Here is a 17,755-nt window from a genome sequence, read left to right on the forward strand (position 1 = left end):
GTAATTTATTAATAAAGTTTACACTTACAGACTTGGTTTATAATGAAAAAAAAGGCAGCCTAAATTTTTAAAATGAGTAATATATTGATCATATTTTCAAGAAATTTTCAGGCCAAACAATTATATATAGTATAAAGTTTGAGCCCAGTGATCAAAAATGATTCACGTCATTATCAGTAAAATGTGTAATTGCAGATTTAGCTTGTAGTGAGAAATATAGCAGCATAATTTTTTTATAATGAGTAATTTTGTATGATCATATTCTCAAGAAATTTCCTGCTTTTGCAGTTATGTACAGTATAAACTCCAAGCCCGATGAATCCAGATTTTAGAAATTTTTGGATTTTAAGTCATTAGTTTAGTGTGATGACATGTAGAAATTATAAAATTAAAAATTTTAAATAGTTGTTTATGAAATTATAAAGCATTTGAGACCTTAAGAGAATCAAAATTTATGAAAAAAGCTCAATTTTTACTTGTTTGTTTTATGATATATTAGTCAATGTGATTTGTATAAGCTGTCTTGTACATTATGCTCTTACTTTCTCTTTAATTTTATAGATAGGCATAATATTTTGTTCAAAGTTCCATTGTTTAAGTTTTGTAATTGCCTTTTCCAGAATTCCCACTAAGCTGTCAGTTGAAATCTCTTCATTCTCAAAAACCTCTTCATCACTTTCTTCATAATCGGTAGCAATATTTTCTGGATTTAAAACCATACTGCAGATTTCACTGTCTGTTTGTTGATTGTTAATTGGGACATTGTAATCACAATGGAAAACTTCTATTATATCATCTTCATTTATTATCATTTATATATAGTTCTTCACAAAATCCATTAACTGGAAAATTTGACTCCTCTAGCATACAACTGCACCAAGGTAAAAATGCTGTTTTGTCTAATTTTAATTTCCCACTTTCTTAAGCTTGAATTGTGCATTTTCTCACTCGAAGGCTGCTATAGAAAGTAATTACCAATATGGTTTCGTTTTGCAGATCTTGCTTCACCTGTAGAAATAAAAACTCTTTCCATCCTAATTGAAAGTTCTAACTTTAGTTTTGAAAAGAAAGCTGTAATACTGATAATAATAGCCTTAAAAAAATCAGTTATAAGCTAAATCATATTAGTTAATCAAAAACACAATTTGCTCTGTTAACTGAATTTCTTCTTAAACTAATTATTTCTCTTTTCTCACTGTTATGACAACGAAAGATAACTTTTGTATTAGCAACATCCCACTCCAGACAAATATGTCTTGGACTTTATTTATTGTTTAGACCAGATAAAAAAAATATTAATTCCCCTACCTGCACAACCACTTGAAGTTCGAAAGCATGATTGTGAGTAATATCAATCAACATATTGCTATTGGGCATACATCTGCTTGAGTATTATATTTTCATTCCTAGACTTTGTTTTAAAAAAATGAGTGCAAATAAAAAATTCCTCTAAAAAATTACAAAATTTGCTGGTGGCTAGAGGTGTGGATGTTAGATCATTCTGGATATTGGATATCCAGATTTCAGACTTAATGCTGTGTATTGTTACCTATTATAATTAAACATGATAGAAAATTAAATTTTGAATTAATCTGTAGTTTTTAGTTTTTTTTTTTTTTTTTTTTTTGTTTGTTTGTTTTCCCATTTCAAGATGAATAACTAATGAAGAGTTTTTTTAATTTAATTAATTTTTTTTCATAGACTTTGGACAATTTTCATTCCACCATACAAGTTGTATTAGGGCCTGGAATATGTGACATGGTCATTAGGAAACCTGACAAAAAGAAGGAACGGTAAGACTAAGTATTAATCACATAAAAGTGTTTGCTTTAATAGTTTTATAAGGAAACAGCTTATGTATTGCATGTTGGCCAATTATAATGTTTACAGTAATATTATTAATCATTATTTTCAGCTTCATATCTGTGTTGTGATAGTATGAATGGTTTTCTTATAATTGGTTAATAAAATTTTTTTTAAAGCATATTCCTAATTTTATCAGTTTTTGTTTTCCCCTTAGACAACAGTGCATCATTTTTTACAACAAAAAATAACTGTATTTGGCCAACATATCCAAGTAAATTCTTAATAGAGATTTTTTACGCCTAATAATTATTTCTGATAATTTTCAAAATTAATATAAGACATTATTGTAAAGGCTATTGTAAGTTATTTTGTACATAGAAGCTGACCTTTTGTGGTTGAAATAGACCATTTAAAGCTAGTAGTAATCCTGTGTAGAAACTGTATTGCACCAGATGGCACTGTGTGCACCTAATTCCTTTGAGGACTTCAGAACCTTGATGACTGTGAAAGATGTAACACGAACGCGAAATACTAACTAAAGTTATATGTGTTTCTTTATTGTAAATGTATTTAATTGTGTTGTCAGTAAAATTGGATAAAATGACAAAAAGAGAGAATCGATGTTGTGTCTGACAGGTAAGCAAAATCTATTGTTTATTTGAATATTGAGTATTAGAATTATTTAGCAAATGCGACAAAGAATGTATATGCGTATTTACACCCTGAATCATCCTGGATTGGCATTCTAATTACATAACTGATAAGCATTTTCATAATTTTCACTGTATGTGTTGGAAATCTTAGGCAGTTATCTTGGAAAGTTCTTGATGTAAATATACCAACTGTGACAGATAATTTTAAAGTGCTCTGCTCTAATTGTTAGCCTAATTACATAGACGGTTCATTAAAACAGCTTTTAAGCAGTATCACGAGTAGTATACAGTATAAACAAGCTTATAAAATATTTTATTTAAGATTATTTAACCATTGCTGCTTAATTCAAAATGCATGAAAAATAATTAGAATTTTCTGCTTTTTTGTTTTTATACGTATAAATAAAAACCAAAAATGCTTAACAATAGCAGACAACAAATGAAATAAATAGAACAGAATTTATGACTTACCTAGTGATATTATGCCCTTTACAGTTTCTGTATTTATTATTTGATTATGTGTGTGTACATGTATGCATGTGAAGATATAAAAAATGTATTTATTACAAATGAGAACATCTGTATGAGGTTATAGAATGTTTTTTAGTTTACTAGTTAAAAATTTGCATTTTTACTTGCAAGGCTCGAACTTGCCAATAAAGAAATTTTCTTATTTACTTACCTTAAAAAATGATTAGAATGCTTCTAGTGACATCTGGAATGAAATAATGTTTTTCAGTTTAATACTGAATAAATCTGAAATTAATAAAAACACTTTTAAAGAGAGCAGAAATTAAAAATGTCTAAAGTACATTGTGGTCTAAAAAAAAAAAAAAAAAAAAAAAAAAAGAATTTTCTGTCTTTTCCCCAAGATGAAAGTAATGGATTAAAATCTTATTTAAAGGTAATATTTTACAGCATTTTTTATTTTCATAATTTAATTACACTTTAAAACATTTATCTAACTAACATTATTTTCTTTCTAGTTCAATTTTAGCAAACCATAGACAGTCATTATGCGTACAACTCAATGATACTTCCGAACCAGCTCTCTGTTTACATCTAGCTGTACTCTTAATATTCCAGTCTCATACCCATAATATGCTACATGCATCTGGGAAATTTGTTCCTCAGATTATTTCATTTTTACAAAAACAAGTGCCTTTGGAAATTTATCAGCTTTTAGCTACTTATCAAGGTAAGAATCATGATTAAAATTTCAAATTTTCTATTGCATGTAATTTAACTAACAATTTGAGATTCAGTGTAAATGTCTTGTCAGCTTCATTTCAAACTATAACATTCATTACTACCAGAACACAAAGAGCTGTGCAAAGACTTCTGGAATTCCTAAATTTTCAGTAGAGAATGTCATGTTCTTTATCATCATCTGTTCATGCTTGTCATCTATTCTCAATCTATTAGTAATTGTCATCAACATGCCTCATTAACTTTGTATAAAATTGAAGGAATGTAATAAGAAGACATTAATTTTTTTTTCAATATTCATTAAACCCTTAATTATGAATTTACGTTTTTTTTAACAAGAATAAAATTTGATTTTTTTTCCTTCTGTTATGTTGTTATAGAAAGTGCCTGAAAAAAATGCATGTTTCAGCATATTAACATATTTTAATGTAATGAAAAGTATATTTTTTTGTTTATTTTGTAAAGTTCTACACCTGAATGGTAAATTAAAATTAATCCCCCCTTTCAAAAAAAAAAAAAAAAAAAAAAAAAAAACATCAGCCATCATTTACACTACCAAATAGTCTTATTTCTAATCCTATCTGTGAAAATTTCATTTGTTTTAGTAAAAAGTTAGTATATCACTGTTATGCATATTCTAGAACCTTTACTTGAAACTATATTTACCACTGATTCTTGATCTGAATTTTCAGACTCATTGCAAACACTTGTTTATAAAAATTCTCAGTTGTGCCAGATATGATGTCAGTTTAAAAATATGCTACTTCCACATATATATTGTAACCATTGTTAAAAAAGGAGGTGATAAAATATATCTGATTCCTTAATACTTAAAACCTTATGACAAGTGTGCCTCATTGTATACTTTTAATATATATTACATCAGTTAATCAAACTATAATAAGACTATAGTAAATCTAACATAAGTCAGACTGTATTCATAAATAGCCAAGGGGTTCATTTGTTTAATTTTTAAGTTATAAAATTCTTAGCACCTTTTAATATATGTTATGTTTTTAAAGTTACATAAATTAATTTTAATGTTAAGCTCATTAAAAGATTTTGAAATAAAATAATTTTGATCAAATAATAATAATTTTTAAATTTTTATCATTGTTGTTGAAGTCATGCATAGCGAGTTCAGATATATTGGTTGAATGTAGTAAATATCACTAAGCTGAAACTGAATTAAAACATTTAAGGGCTGTTTGCATTGGAGTTTATCTGACTTAATGGAGTTTATTCCATGTGTTGACTATGCCAGTACGTGCTGTTCAGATTTTTAAATTGAAGAAAAACTGTTTTTCTTGACACTGTGAAGCAGTGTTGGCTGTGCCAAATGTCTCTGTTAGTTCTGATAAACCTATTGAAAACAGCCCTTTATCTTTCTAAAGTTAACCTCAAGATGTAAAAAACATGATCAAATAATGATGTTTTATTTCACAACAGTAGATTTAAAAAAAGGTGAGGCAAGCACTACTAAAATTTACAGCTACTGTATTCTCAGAGCAACTCATTATGTAAGAAACACTTTATTTTTTTACCCTTTTCTTTGAAAAGATCTAGTACTAAAGTCTGGATTTGTGCTGTAGGTGTGAAGGCCCATTGCTATTCATTTGGATGAGCTGTTCTGCAGTTATTTTGTTTGGAAAAAGCACAGATGTTTGTGATGATGTAAAGATAGTTATGTTTATCTTATTTCTCTCTTTTTGATTTGATTGCAGCTTTTTAAGATGTTTTATTATACCTTTCATTTTAATGCAGAAATGATTTATTAGCAGACTTACCCTTTTTTAGAGGTATGAATTAATTTTATGGGATTTCCGAATGCAAAATTCTGCTAAGCCATTCTAAGTCTAACCACCAATACTGTATAAAGTCCAAAATCTGGACTTGTCAGAACTTCACCAATTCCAGATTTGGGATTTTCTGGTAATGAGAATTTGTGATATTATTATTATTTTTGGATTGGGGTTTTACATGATTCTATAAATTTATGAAGATAAAATGTAGAAATTATAAAATTAAAAAATTGAAATAGTGATTCAGAAGACTAACAACAAAAATCAGCGTTATATTTACAAAATTTTCACAGGACTAGTTTTGATGGTTTTACCGAACCACCATCCTCAGCTGCAAAACCGCAAATGAACAAGATAAGAAAAAATGATTAGATAAGATAAGAAAGCCTGGACAAGAATAAGCAAGTGGCGCCATCTGTTGGTGAAACCAGAACTAAAACATAATTTCTTTAAAGGCCGAAGGCAAATTTGGATTGGAATTAGGATCGTTAACTAGAACAGAAAGATTTTTATGAATGTGAAATGCCTCTAGAAAATCCAGTTCTCCAATGGAAGACGTTTTTTGAATAATTTTGGCAGCAGAAAAATTGAAAGTGTGATTTTCGGACCAACAATGTTGCGCAACAGAAGACTTCTGTGTTTCCTTTTTTCTAACATATGCTTCATGTTCCTTGATGCAAAACTTTAAGGCTCTCTTAGTTTGGCCAATGTAAATTAAACTATGCTGGCAAGGAATCCTATAAATACCCCAGGAATTCATATCCGGAATGGGGTCCTTAAGTATGGAACTCGGAATTTTATTGATGGGAGAATAAACAACCCGAAAGTTAAATTTCTGCAAAATATGTGCAAATTTATAGCTAATTGATGGAAAGAAGGGAATAACAACAGAATTTTTATAATCTCCTAAAACAAGAGCATGCCTTTTAGTGTGTTGAGATGAGAATTTTTTAACTGCTTGATTAATGATGTTGTGTGAAAAGCCCTATTGCTTTTAAATAATTTAGTTCTTCGTCAAGGGCTAGTTTGGAGGAGCAAACTTGAAGAGCACGGAAAACATAGGAATAAAATAAAGCTAACTTTTGTTTAGTCAGATGACATGATTTAAAGTGTGGTGGAAGGCAAACCGATGAAGGTTTACGGTAAACCGTAGTACTGAAGTTGGATGTGTTACGTGTGACCAGAATGTCGAGAAACAGAAGAGAATTGCAAGTCTCAAGTTCAAAAGTGAACTGAATAGCAGGATCAATAGAATTATCATGGATAAGAACACTTACATTGATGGTGTCACTAAACTCTTAACCCCTTCGCTTCGACTGTCACGTATACATGCCAGCAACGAACACGCTTATCTACCGGCCGACACGCAGGCGTGCCAGAACATTGTTGCATTTTCTACCGACTGTCACGTATTTGTGCCAGTACCTTGGAACGTTTTTCAAACTATAATTTCTGCCACAAGATGGCACTGTATGCCCATATGGTTTCAGATACATGTACATTAGACCTTCTACTCAAAATGAGAGAAGCATGACTCACATACACGTGTTTTTGATTATATAAACAAATGGGGAACTAAATGTTTCGGAATGGCGCGATTTATGACGTCTCTTTAAATCGCACTTTATTCGCACGTGGTAGTTGTTTATTGTAAGTAGAAGTTTTATATGCGCTAAAGCATTGAGTATTTCGGTTTACAGTTCAGTTTTTAGAAAATAATTAGATCTTGTTAGACGTGAATTCTTTCTGTTTTTACCGTTTCAATGTCAAAGCGTCAAAAATGTTTAACAGAGCATGAAATAGCAGAAATGATGAAAAATATTTCAGATATTGATTCTGAAAGATTAACTGAAAGACATTTTCCAAAACTTTATTCAGAAGAGACTGATAAGAAAATGAGACGACAATGCTTCGTTTGTTCACATTCCCGGAAAAATCTTCCAAAACGGCAAATGAGTTATTACGAGTTCAAGGAATGTAACGTAGGACTGTGTGTAGATCCCTGTTTTAAAGTTTTTTATACGAAAAGGGAATTTTAAGTAATATATTTAGTTTTCAGATGTATAATGTTAAAAGTCATAAAATGGTGAGTAATTAAAATAAAATGTGTAAAATATGCATTTAAACAAGAAATAAGGTAATTAAAGTATATATATAAAAATATCTACAAAGCATAAGCCATTTAAATACTCTATAGAGCATTATTAAAGAATGCGTTGATACTTCGGAAATTTCATGGATTTAGGCTTAGTAGCAAAAAAGCCCCCGGCCCTGGAGAGACGCTCGCAGAAGAAACTGCCGGCCTCCGCGATAAGCGCACGTTTTCGCTATCCGACTCGAAGGGGTTAAACAAAGGAAGATCCTTCACCTTCCGACTTGTCAAAAATAAAAACTGCGATGAAATCTTCACAAATCATTTCAAGCAACTTAAAACATTCGCTTATCCCATCTGTTGCGAATTGTGCCAGATTATATGCTCTTCCCAAAATTCATAAAAGTGGTATTCCTTTCCCTCCTATTGTATCAAATTTAGGTACTGCCTCGTATCCATTAGCTAAATATTTGGTTTCTAGATTTTTCACTCTATTAGACAATAACATTTACACCATAAAAAATTCAAAAGAGTTTGTAAAAAAGGTTAAAAACATTTTTCCTAGTAATTTACTCATGGTTTCTTTTGATGTAAAATCATTATTCACCAATGTCCCAGTGGAGGGTGCATTAAGATGTCTAGAAACCAGACTTCGCGAATTTCACTTCTCTTGCATCGAAATTGATGAGCTAAATTCTCTCACTCAACTCTGTTTGAAACAAACACATTTTGTTTTCCAAAATAAATATTACAAGCAAACTGAGGGATTAGCCATGGGAAGCCCCCTCAGTCCCATCCTGGCTGATATCTACATGCATTATTATGAATCAAAATTGTTTGAAACTTTAAACTTTCACGGTATGGTTCCCCTACATAGACGATACTTTTACCCTGTTTGAAGGTAATAAAGTTCTTTCAACAATGAATTCTATTGATCCTGCTATTCAGTTCACTTTTGAACTTGAGACTTGCAATTCTCTTCCATTTCTCGACGTTCTAGTCACACGTAACACATCCAACTTCAGTACTACGGTTTACCGTAAACCTTCATCGGTTTGCCTTCCACCACACATCACGTCATCTGACTAAACAAAAGTTAGCTTTATTTTATTCCTATGTTTTCCGTGCTCTTCAAGTTTGCTCCTCCAAACTAGCCCTTGAGGAAGAACTAAATTATTTAAAAGCAATAGCTATTGACAGGGGCTTTTCACCCAACATCATTAATCAAGCAGTTAAAAGATTCTCATCTCAACACACTAAAAGGCACGCTCTTGTTTTAGGAGATTATAAAAATTCTGTTGTTATTCCCTTCTTTCCATCAATTAGCTATAAAGTTGCACATATTTTGCAGAAATTTAACTTTCGGGTTGTTTATTCTCCCATCAATAAAATTCCGAGTTCCATACTTAAGGACCCCATTCCGGATATGAATTCCTGGGGTATTTATAGGATTCCTTGCCAGTGTAGTTTAATTTACATTGGCCAAACTAAGAGAGCCTTAAAGTTTCGCGTCAAGGAACATGAGGCATATGTTAGAAAAAAGGAAACACAGAAGTCTTCTGTTGCGCAACATTGTTGGTCCGAAAATCACACTTTCAATTTTTCTGCTGCCAAAATTATTCAAAAAACATCTTCCATTGGAGAACTGGATTTTCTAGAGGCATTTCACATTCATAAAAATCTTTCTGTTCTAGTTAACGATCCTAATTCCAATCCGAATTTGCCTTCGGCCTTTAAAGAAATTATGTTTTAGTTCTGGTTTCACCAACAGATGGCGCCACTTGCTTATTCTTGTCCAGGCTTTCTTATCTTATCTTGTTCATTTGCGGTTTTGCAGCTGAGGATGGTGGTTCGGTAAAACGATCAAAACTAGTCCTGTGAAAATTTTGTAAATATAACGCTGATTTTTGTTGTTTGTCTTCTGAATTAGTATTTATTCGGCGTGTTATTGTGTCTTAATTGAAATAGTGGTTTATGAAATAATGGAGCATTTATAACCTTCAGGAAATCAAAATTTGAAAAAAAAAAGAGTTAAATATTTATTTTTTGCTTTATTAAAACATCTCTTTCATTTTTAAAACTAATAATTTATATAGGGGCATAGTAATGTCTTGTTCAGTTATAAATTCCATTCTTCAAGTCATGTCATTGCCATGTTGAGAATTCCGACTAAATCATCAGTCAAAATTTTCTATTTCCCAGCAACTTGTCTGTCATTTTCTTCATGATTGATAGCATTGTTTTCTAGATTTAGAACTATATGACAGGTTTTGCAGCACATTAATTAACCGATGATTAGTGCATTAACATCACAATGAGAAACATCTGTTGTATCATCTTTCTTTATTATCATTTCTCCAGAATTCTTCAAAATTCCATTAACTGGAAAATTTTCCTGCTAAACCACTATTTCAATTTTTTAATTTTATAATTTCTACATTTTATCTTCATAAATTTATAAAATCATGTAAAACCCCAATCCAAAAATAATAATAATATCACAAATTCTCATAACCAGAAAATTCCCAAATCTGGAATTGGTGAAGTTCTGACAAGTCCAGATTTTGGACTTTATACAGTATTGGTGGTTAGATTTACAATGGCTTAGCAGAATTTTGCATTCACGAATCCCATAAAATTAATTCATACCTCTAAAAAAGGGTAAGACTGCTAATAAGTCATTTCTGCATTAAAATGAAAGGTATAATAAAACATCTCAAAAAGCTGCAATCAAATCAAAAAGAGAGAAATAAGATAAACATAGCTATCTTTACATCATCACAAACATCATGTGCTTTTTCCCAACAAAATAACTGCAAAACAGCTCATCCAAATGAATAGCAGTGGGCCTTCACACCTACAGCGCAAATCCAGATTTTAGTACAAGAACTTTTCAAAGAAGAGGTTAAAAAAATAAACTGTTTCTTACATAATGAGTTGCTCTGAGAATACAGTAGCTGTAAATTTTAGTAGTGCTTGCCTCACCTTTTTTTAAATCTACTGTTGTGAAATAAAACATCATTATTTGATCATGTTATTACATCTTCAGGTTAACTTTAGAAAGATAAAGGGCTGTTTTCAATAGGTTTATCAGAACTAACAGAGACATTTGGCACAGCCAACACTGCTTCACAGTGTCAAGAAAAACAGTTTTTCTTCAATTTAAAAATCTGAACAGCACGTACTGGCATAATCAACACATGGAATAGACTCCATTAAGTCAGATAAACTCCAATGCAAACAGCCATTAAATGTTTTAATTCAGTTTCATCTGTTGTATCATCTTTCTTTATTATCATTTCTCCAGAATTCTTGAAAATTCTGTTAACTGGAAATTTTTCCTTTTCGTTTGCAATATCTGAAAACCTTCAAATTGATGGCTATCATCGTAAAATTTACCTAGCATCCATTATGCACTATTAGTGATGTATCATGAGATTGACGACTATATACATGTTCTGCTAAATTATGTATTGGTTCTGCTGCACACTAGAATAGTTAAGTTGACTTGTTTTAATTTAGATATTCATTATACTTCTGCCTTTACACACTTAGGGCTTATTTGAGTCCTGAACAAATAAATCCCTACATATCCAGCCTTATCCATAGGCAGAGGTAGATGTTTTGCAACCTAGTGTAGTCTTTGCATATTTTAAATTCTAAAAATGTTACATCTCAGTGTCTTCCCTAAATTCTAGAGATTTTGCTATCCCTTAATTTTCATTTTCATTTTTTCTCTATATTTAAAATATTCTGCTACACCAGCATTGGTACCAATCCTGGCCTTATATGAAGAACAAATCAGTTATTCTCAATTCAGATAGCATAAAATATTTTTGGTCTTTGAGTATCATTTGCAAAATTAATTCTTTTGCAAAGAAATTTTTGTTAAATTTCTCCTCTTCAACACACTCAGCATATTGCAGAGACTTTAGCTGAAGTGTGTAATCATTCCCAAGCATAATATCAGCATAAGAGGTTAACTTGCTGTCTGATGTTCAGGTGCTAATATATATATATATGTATATATATATATTTAAGGTTAGACATCATTCCCTGAGTCATTTTTCAAGCTTTCAATGTGTTGCTATTCATGTGGGGATAAAACCAACAAATAGTAAATAAAGATTCTATATGTTGGTGTCAGGGATATAAATTATTCATTGGGTATTAAATCAACAATGTTTCCACATAGACTGTTTTGATTTAGGATGTGTGCCAAGTAAAAATGTGGTACAGAGCCAAATTATTGATTATAGAGATTCATGCTGATAAATGATTGTTTTTTCAATATGGAGGTATTTTATATATAAAAATCTAGATTCTCTGCATGCTTTATTATGGAAAAATATAAAATGCACGTGTATAGAAAAAAAAAGGGGGTTGTTTCCAGATATTGGACATCCTGAATTCAGAGGCCAAGTAGTATTGTCGCTGAATGCTGGTAGTTTGGTCCTGGGTACAAATGGGCTGGCTGCACGGGCATTTTCATGGTATTCCCCATGTGTAACATATATACCACCCAATTTCCCTTAAGAAATCCTTCACGAAAACATACCTTCCCTTAGGCAGATAGCTCTTGAGAGCTTTGCCATAATTAAACCAAATCAAACCAAACTGGAATTCAGGCTTTGTATTAGCTCTTGAGAGCTTTGTCATAATTAAATAAACCAAATCAAACTGGAATTCAGCTTTTGTATTAGCTCTTGAGAGCTTTGCCATAATTAAATAAACCAAACTGGAATTCAAGCTTTGTATTATGTATTGAAGGTGTTTCAGTTATGTGAAAATGTATTTGCTATTTTCTTCTTTTCCATTATCATAAAATTAAGTCCTAATGTAATTTTGTATTTTTCTATGATAGAGGATTAAAAATCAATTTCATAATATCCCATTTGCATACTTATATCAGAAATTAAAATTTCTAAAATAATTTGTGCTAAGAAAGGTATTCCAACATAGTAGTTGTACATTATGATTAGCATAATATGTTTATTCTAATTTTCCGAAATATAATCAGTTCAGATTTGTATAAATACTGTTAATTTTTAGTCATTGAATAAGACCTATGTAACTTGCTCCTAAAATACAAGAATGCTGTAATGTAGTATTTCCTTGAATAAAGCATTATTCCTATGCTTGAAAATAGAAGAGAAACATTTATGAACTTCATCACTTCCTTGTGTATATTTTTCAGCAAAATTTTGTGTGATATTTTTCTTAAATGCAGTTAATTTTTATTTTTTCCAGTCTTTCTTTGCTTTAATTATCACCAAATGAATATGATATGTACTTATATTTATGTGCTATTTATAGAATTAGTGATCAAGAAATTGACTCCTACGGATGATGAAGATGAAAAACAGAAAAATGAATCTGTGTTATCTGAAAGCATGCCAAAAATAAAAGAAACTGCTTTGACTTACAAGAAAGGTTCAACTTCAGAGTCGGAGAATTAATAATGTATGATATATATTTTATTATTAAAAAGATTATGGAAAAATGCAAGTTTTTATTTATTTATTGCTGATTAGTAGTTTATTTTGATTAGATAAAAAATATTTTTCTTAGCTCTGAAATTCTGAGAGAAAGTATCACCTTTTTTTTTTCACTTAAACTGACAGTGAATTTTTAAAATACATTTGTCGGTTATTTTAAGGACCCCTTGCATCCTAAAAAAAACATGAAAGTTATGAAGAGTAATTATAACTAAAGTGGATTTAATATACCCCATCAGTGGAATTTTTTTGAGCCGCTCATTACGAGTGATGAATCTATTAAAGAAATTAAAGCTCCCTTTATTTTTTATTGAGCTATTATTTTTGTAAGCTTAATTGTAATTTTTTGCTCAAAGATTTGATTAAATGTAGATCTAGTCCAATAACACACACACTGACAAAAGGAGGGGGAAATGGAAAAAATCTGCTGGGTGGGAGAAGTTATTTTTCTTTTCTGTCTGTGATAAAGATATTTATTTAATATAGACTGGTAATTCACAAATTTTTTAACCACATCACTGTCAGCCATAATTCAGTGGCCATCACTGAGTAATAAATTTTACATTACATGTGGAAAAACACAAAATCAGAATATTAATATATCCACATAAAAATATTATGTAGTTATAAAATTGGGTCACATAGCCATAAATAAATAAGCATAAATTTTGTCCTTAATTATAAATTTTATAAAGTTTGATAGATGTAATATTCAAGATTAATTGCTAAATACATTTTCTTTTTTTATAATAAAAATTAATGTCTTTTGAAGTATATGCCTTTCTTACTTTCTACAACAAATAAAATATGTATATTTTTTAACTTATTTCAAATATCATTCATAAATTTTTCTTTTTATTTGTTTACTAGTAAAAATATTGCATGTGTATAAAAACCATGTTAAATACATAAATGCTGCAACAATTGTGGTTTTAAGGATTGTGTTATGAAGTTATAAAAAAGTTTCCAATTAAAAGTAACTAAGTAAAAATAATGAAAAGGATTTATAATCTGGCTGTACCAAGACATCAGAATTTAGCAATTAAATATTCAAGTGTTCAACGAAAATTAAATCATTTAGATGTAAATAATGTATGGAAGGTATTTGCTTTAAACAGACCTAATATTACGCTGATTACTTTACACATCTAACATTACACTGAATTGTGGCTTTATCTCCAATGCAACTGACTAAAGACATCAGCTACGTAACTAAGTAAAAATAATGAAAAGGATTTATAATCTGGCTGTACCAAGACATCAGAATTTAGCAATTAAATATTCAAGTGTTCAACGAAAATTAAATCATTTAGATGTAAATAATGTATGGAAGGTATTTGCTTTAAACAGACCTAATATTACGCTGATTACTTTACACATCTAACATTACACTGAATTGTGGCTTTATCTCCAATGCAACTGACTAAAGACATCAGCTTAAGTGAAATCTGATTGCCTCTGAAATTACACTCATTATAACATGCATTGTTTATGCATAAATGGTACCATAAAATTAATCCATATTTACTGAATATGTTATCTATTGCAAAATATTCTTTCAGTGTTAAAATCTGAATTTGGGTCAGATTGAGGTCAGTCAGTAACAAAAGCAAACTAAAAATTACTGATTGTGGGTAGTATAATGTCGATTTTAGTTCCTGCAATTGAATGAGCTGGCTCCTTTACCCTTTCGTGATTTTCTGTCCATGTAATGTGAAAATAGGACAGTTTTCTCGAGAAGTCCTCCACAAATGCAAATCAACTAATCTTATAATCACCTCCGAGGATACACAAATAAATGAGACTCAGTCAATTTAAGAACTTGGTAATACCAGAATTCTGACAAACTTAAAATTATTCGCATTTAAAAATTTTTTCTAAATATATACCAAGATAATATAATAATTTGGTTTGTTTTATGTGATTATTTTTTATATATAATTGCATATAATATAATTATGGATAGTGGTCATTTTGACTGTTCTTCCCTAATTATTAAATTCTTGCCTAATTCGGGCTTGGTGTAGCAGCATCTTGAATGCATTTATTTGGATTTTCTTTTTATTTTCATGTATATTATTCAACAGCTGGCTGGAATAGAAGGGAGACTCCCCCAACCCAAGTCTTATGTTTCTTGTCTGAATATTTTAGTAACTTCTTCACCTTGTTCTGTATCGCACCTTCATTTTGATTTGTTGGAGACTTCTGACCACTTTTTTATTTGCAATTTTTTTAACCATTTGTAATTTTCAATTTTCTTATTTATTAGTTCTCATAAAGAATTTAATATAGAAATTTATTCTTTTTCATCTGATGAAGATTGGATTATTCTAACTACAAGTGAAGAATGCGATTCATCAAGGAAGATTCTATTATTCTTTCTAACGTAAACTGCAATAATATTTCACCATCTTGTTCTGAGGAAAAGCAAGACTTTCCCAGGATTTTACAATCTTTAAAAGCATTTAAAAATACTTTTTTTTTTGACATGATTTTTTTTTTAACCTTAACCTTCCAGCATGCGATGCGCGTATGCTCAAAATTTACAATAAATTCTGTTTTTAATGCACATTTTTTGTATATTGAAGATGAGACATCTGAAAGTCATTTCTATTTCTCCTTCTATTTCTATTCTATACCCTTCCCGACATCATGGAATGTGCCAACAGGAAGTCATTTGATTTTTTTTTTATTTTTGGGGGGCTTTTGTGCTACATGGCAGCATTTTCATAAAAGTTACGACACACGCATGGTCATGGGTGAAAATTCAGAAACTATTTTTTTTCACAAATATTTTGTGTTATTAATTGCTGTGTATTATTTTAATTTGTAAACATTTGACTCTAGTTTTTATAACGGTTTTCATGGCGAAAAAATATGTGCAACCAGCTGATTTTACTCGCATTCTTCAAGAATTATCTGATGAAGAAAAGGAAACCTTTGGATGTGAGAACAATAGCAATTTCTATTCCTTATTTTCATTTATTTCTATTTTTTAGAAATAAATAAGAAATATTAAAGTTAGTTTAAAGTGCGTTTTTGTAACCAGTAAGAAATAAATTTCCTTGCAGAAGTAAGTAATGCTAAACTTACTTTTTTTCCTACCAAGGTGTGTTTTCCTTTTTTATCTGTCTATACTTGCCTTTGATGAATATTAAAATTAGCTTCGATTTTAAAATACAATTATTAATTAATAAATTTAAAATTTTCTATAATGAAATACATCATTCCATTTCCATCTCACTAACATAAGAACTTAAAAATAATTTACTTGAGTGCGATATCACTTGTATTTTGCAATAATAAGATTAATATTTTATTTCTTAACAAATTTATTATCAATAATCACTCGTTTCTGTCATTTTTTGTGCCAAAACCAGTAAAATAACGGATGTCGTAAAAAGATACGATATGTGCGTGCTGGAAAGTTAAAAGTCCTAAATTTTGCCCAAAATTGGGAAAATGTCTGTTTTTTACGACTGTTGTTTTGAGTGTGAATAAATATTTAGGAGGAAATTTTTTTTTTGCAATGCATTCACAAATATGCACGGTGTATCTGAAATGCTTCAACAAACTTAGAGGAGTACTTATTAAGCTGAATAAAAAATGCAACGGAAAATGGGGTTGCAAATGACGTTTAACCCTTTTACATCCCATATACTGCCTTTGATTTCCTTTCGTCCCGCACAAACGTCTTAAACAAAGGTTGCGAAAGGGTTGAGGGGTGAAAATCGTCTGGAGATGGACAAACTGAGACAAGAAAGAAACACCCCAGAAAATTATTTATTGTACAGAATAGGTACAACACAGCTTGTGATGTCCAGAGAAAACAAAAATTTGACAACAGTTGTTCAAAGTGTCGACCACGGACATTATCACACAGAGTACATCGGAGGAACGGCTGCCAGATACAGTTGAAGATTACAGGAGCTTCCTGGATTTCTGCTGCAGCCGCTACTAGTAGCTCGAGAGGACATCTTCAGTAGATCGTCTTCAGTTAACTGTCTTCGGTTGCCTAACCTTGATTCCTCCACTGAGCTGATACTGACAAGAAGACAGCACTGCAGTGGAGTTAGAACTGATTGGTTTTCAAAATGATTTATGTGTAAAATCACTTTCTTCAAACTATGAAAATATTTGTCCTCTTGTTCCTTAAGAAAAATACCCAATTTTGGTCTAGGTTTGTCTCAAAGTGAAAGCAATGTTCAGCTCTATATATCTGTGTGAGATTTCTTTTCCCAATATAAAATTTATTAAAAATAAGTACAGAAACAGATTCACTGATGAACAATTGGACAACTGTATTCAAATGACAGCCACTAACTACTCTCCCAACATTAAAAAAAGGTGATGACAAAAAAAAAAAAAAAAAAAAAAAGGGAGTTCTATCCTCTTTATTAATGCTAAAAATGTTTGTTATTTAATACTAACTACACTTCAGTGTCTTTGTTATATACAGTTTAATTAAAATTGATTTCAAATTTACTAGAAATGTAAGTTTATAAGTGAAGAAATAAATGGGTTTAAACACATTGTAACATCAATGAACATTTTTAATGACAGAGATTAACTTAAACATAGTTGCGTATAGCAGAGAGAGGTGAAAAAGTAAGAATGATGTACATATACATACATACATAATAAACAGATACGTCATCACCGCGCGAATAAACACGAAGAGTGCATGCATTAGGA

General features: G+C 30.4%; 1 protein-coding gene across 1 annotated transcript in view; it reads left to right on the forward strand.

The window, feature by feature from the left end:
* Positions 1-13,065, forward strand: part of Ufl1 (UFM1 specific ligase 1) — a 63,174-nt gene extending 50,109 nt beyond the window's left edge. Inside the window, exons 15-17 of the mRNA XM_085817622.1 lie at positions 1,702-1,793; positions 3,446-3,657; positions 12,879-13,065. Coding sequence (XP_085673748.1) covers positions 1,702-1,793; positions 3,446-3,657; positions 12,879-13,021 — 447 coding nt within the window. The 3' untranslated portion in view covers positions 13,022-13,065. The remainder of the gene's footprint in view (positions 1-1,701; positions 1,794-3,445; positions 3,658-12,878) is intronic.
* Positions 13,066-17,755: the final 4,690 nt, after the last annotated feature.

Source organism: Stegodyphus dumicola, chromosome 5 (assembly GCF_044657685.1).
Source record: "Stegodyphus dumicola isolate Sdum_Otavi_A_Nest chromosome 5, ASM4465768v1".
Classification (NCBI taxonomy): Eukaryota; Metazoa; Arthropoda; class Arachnida; order Araneae; family Eresidae; genus Stegodyphus; species Stegodyphus dumicola.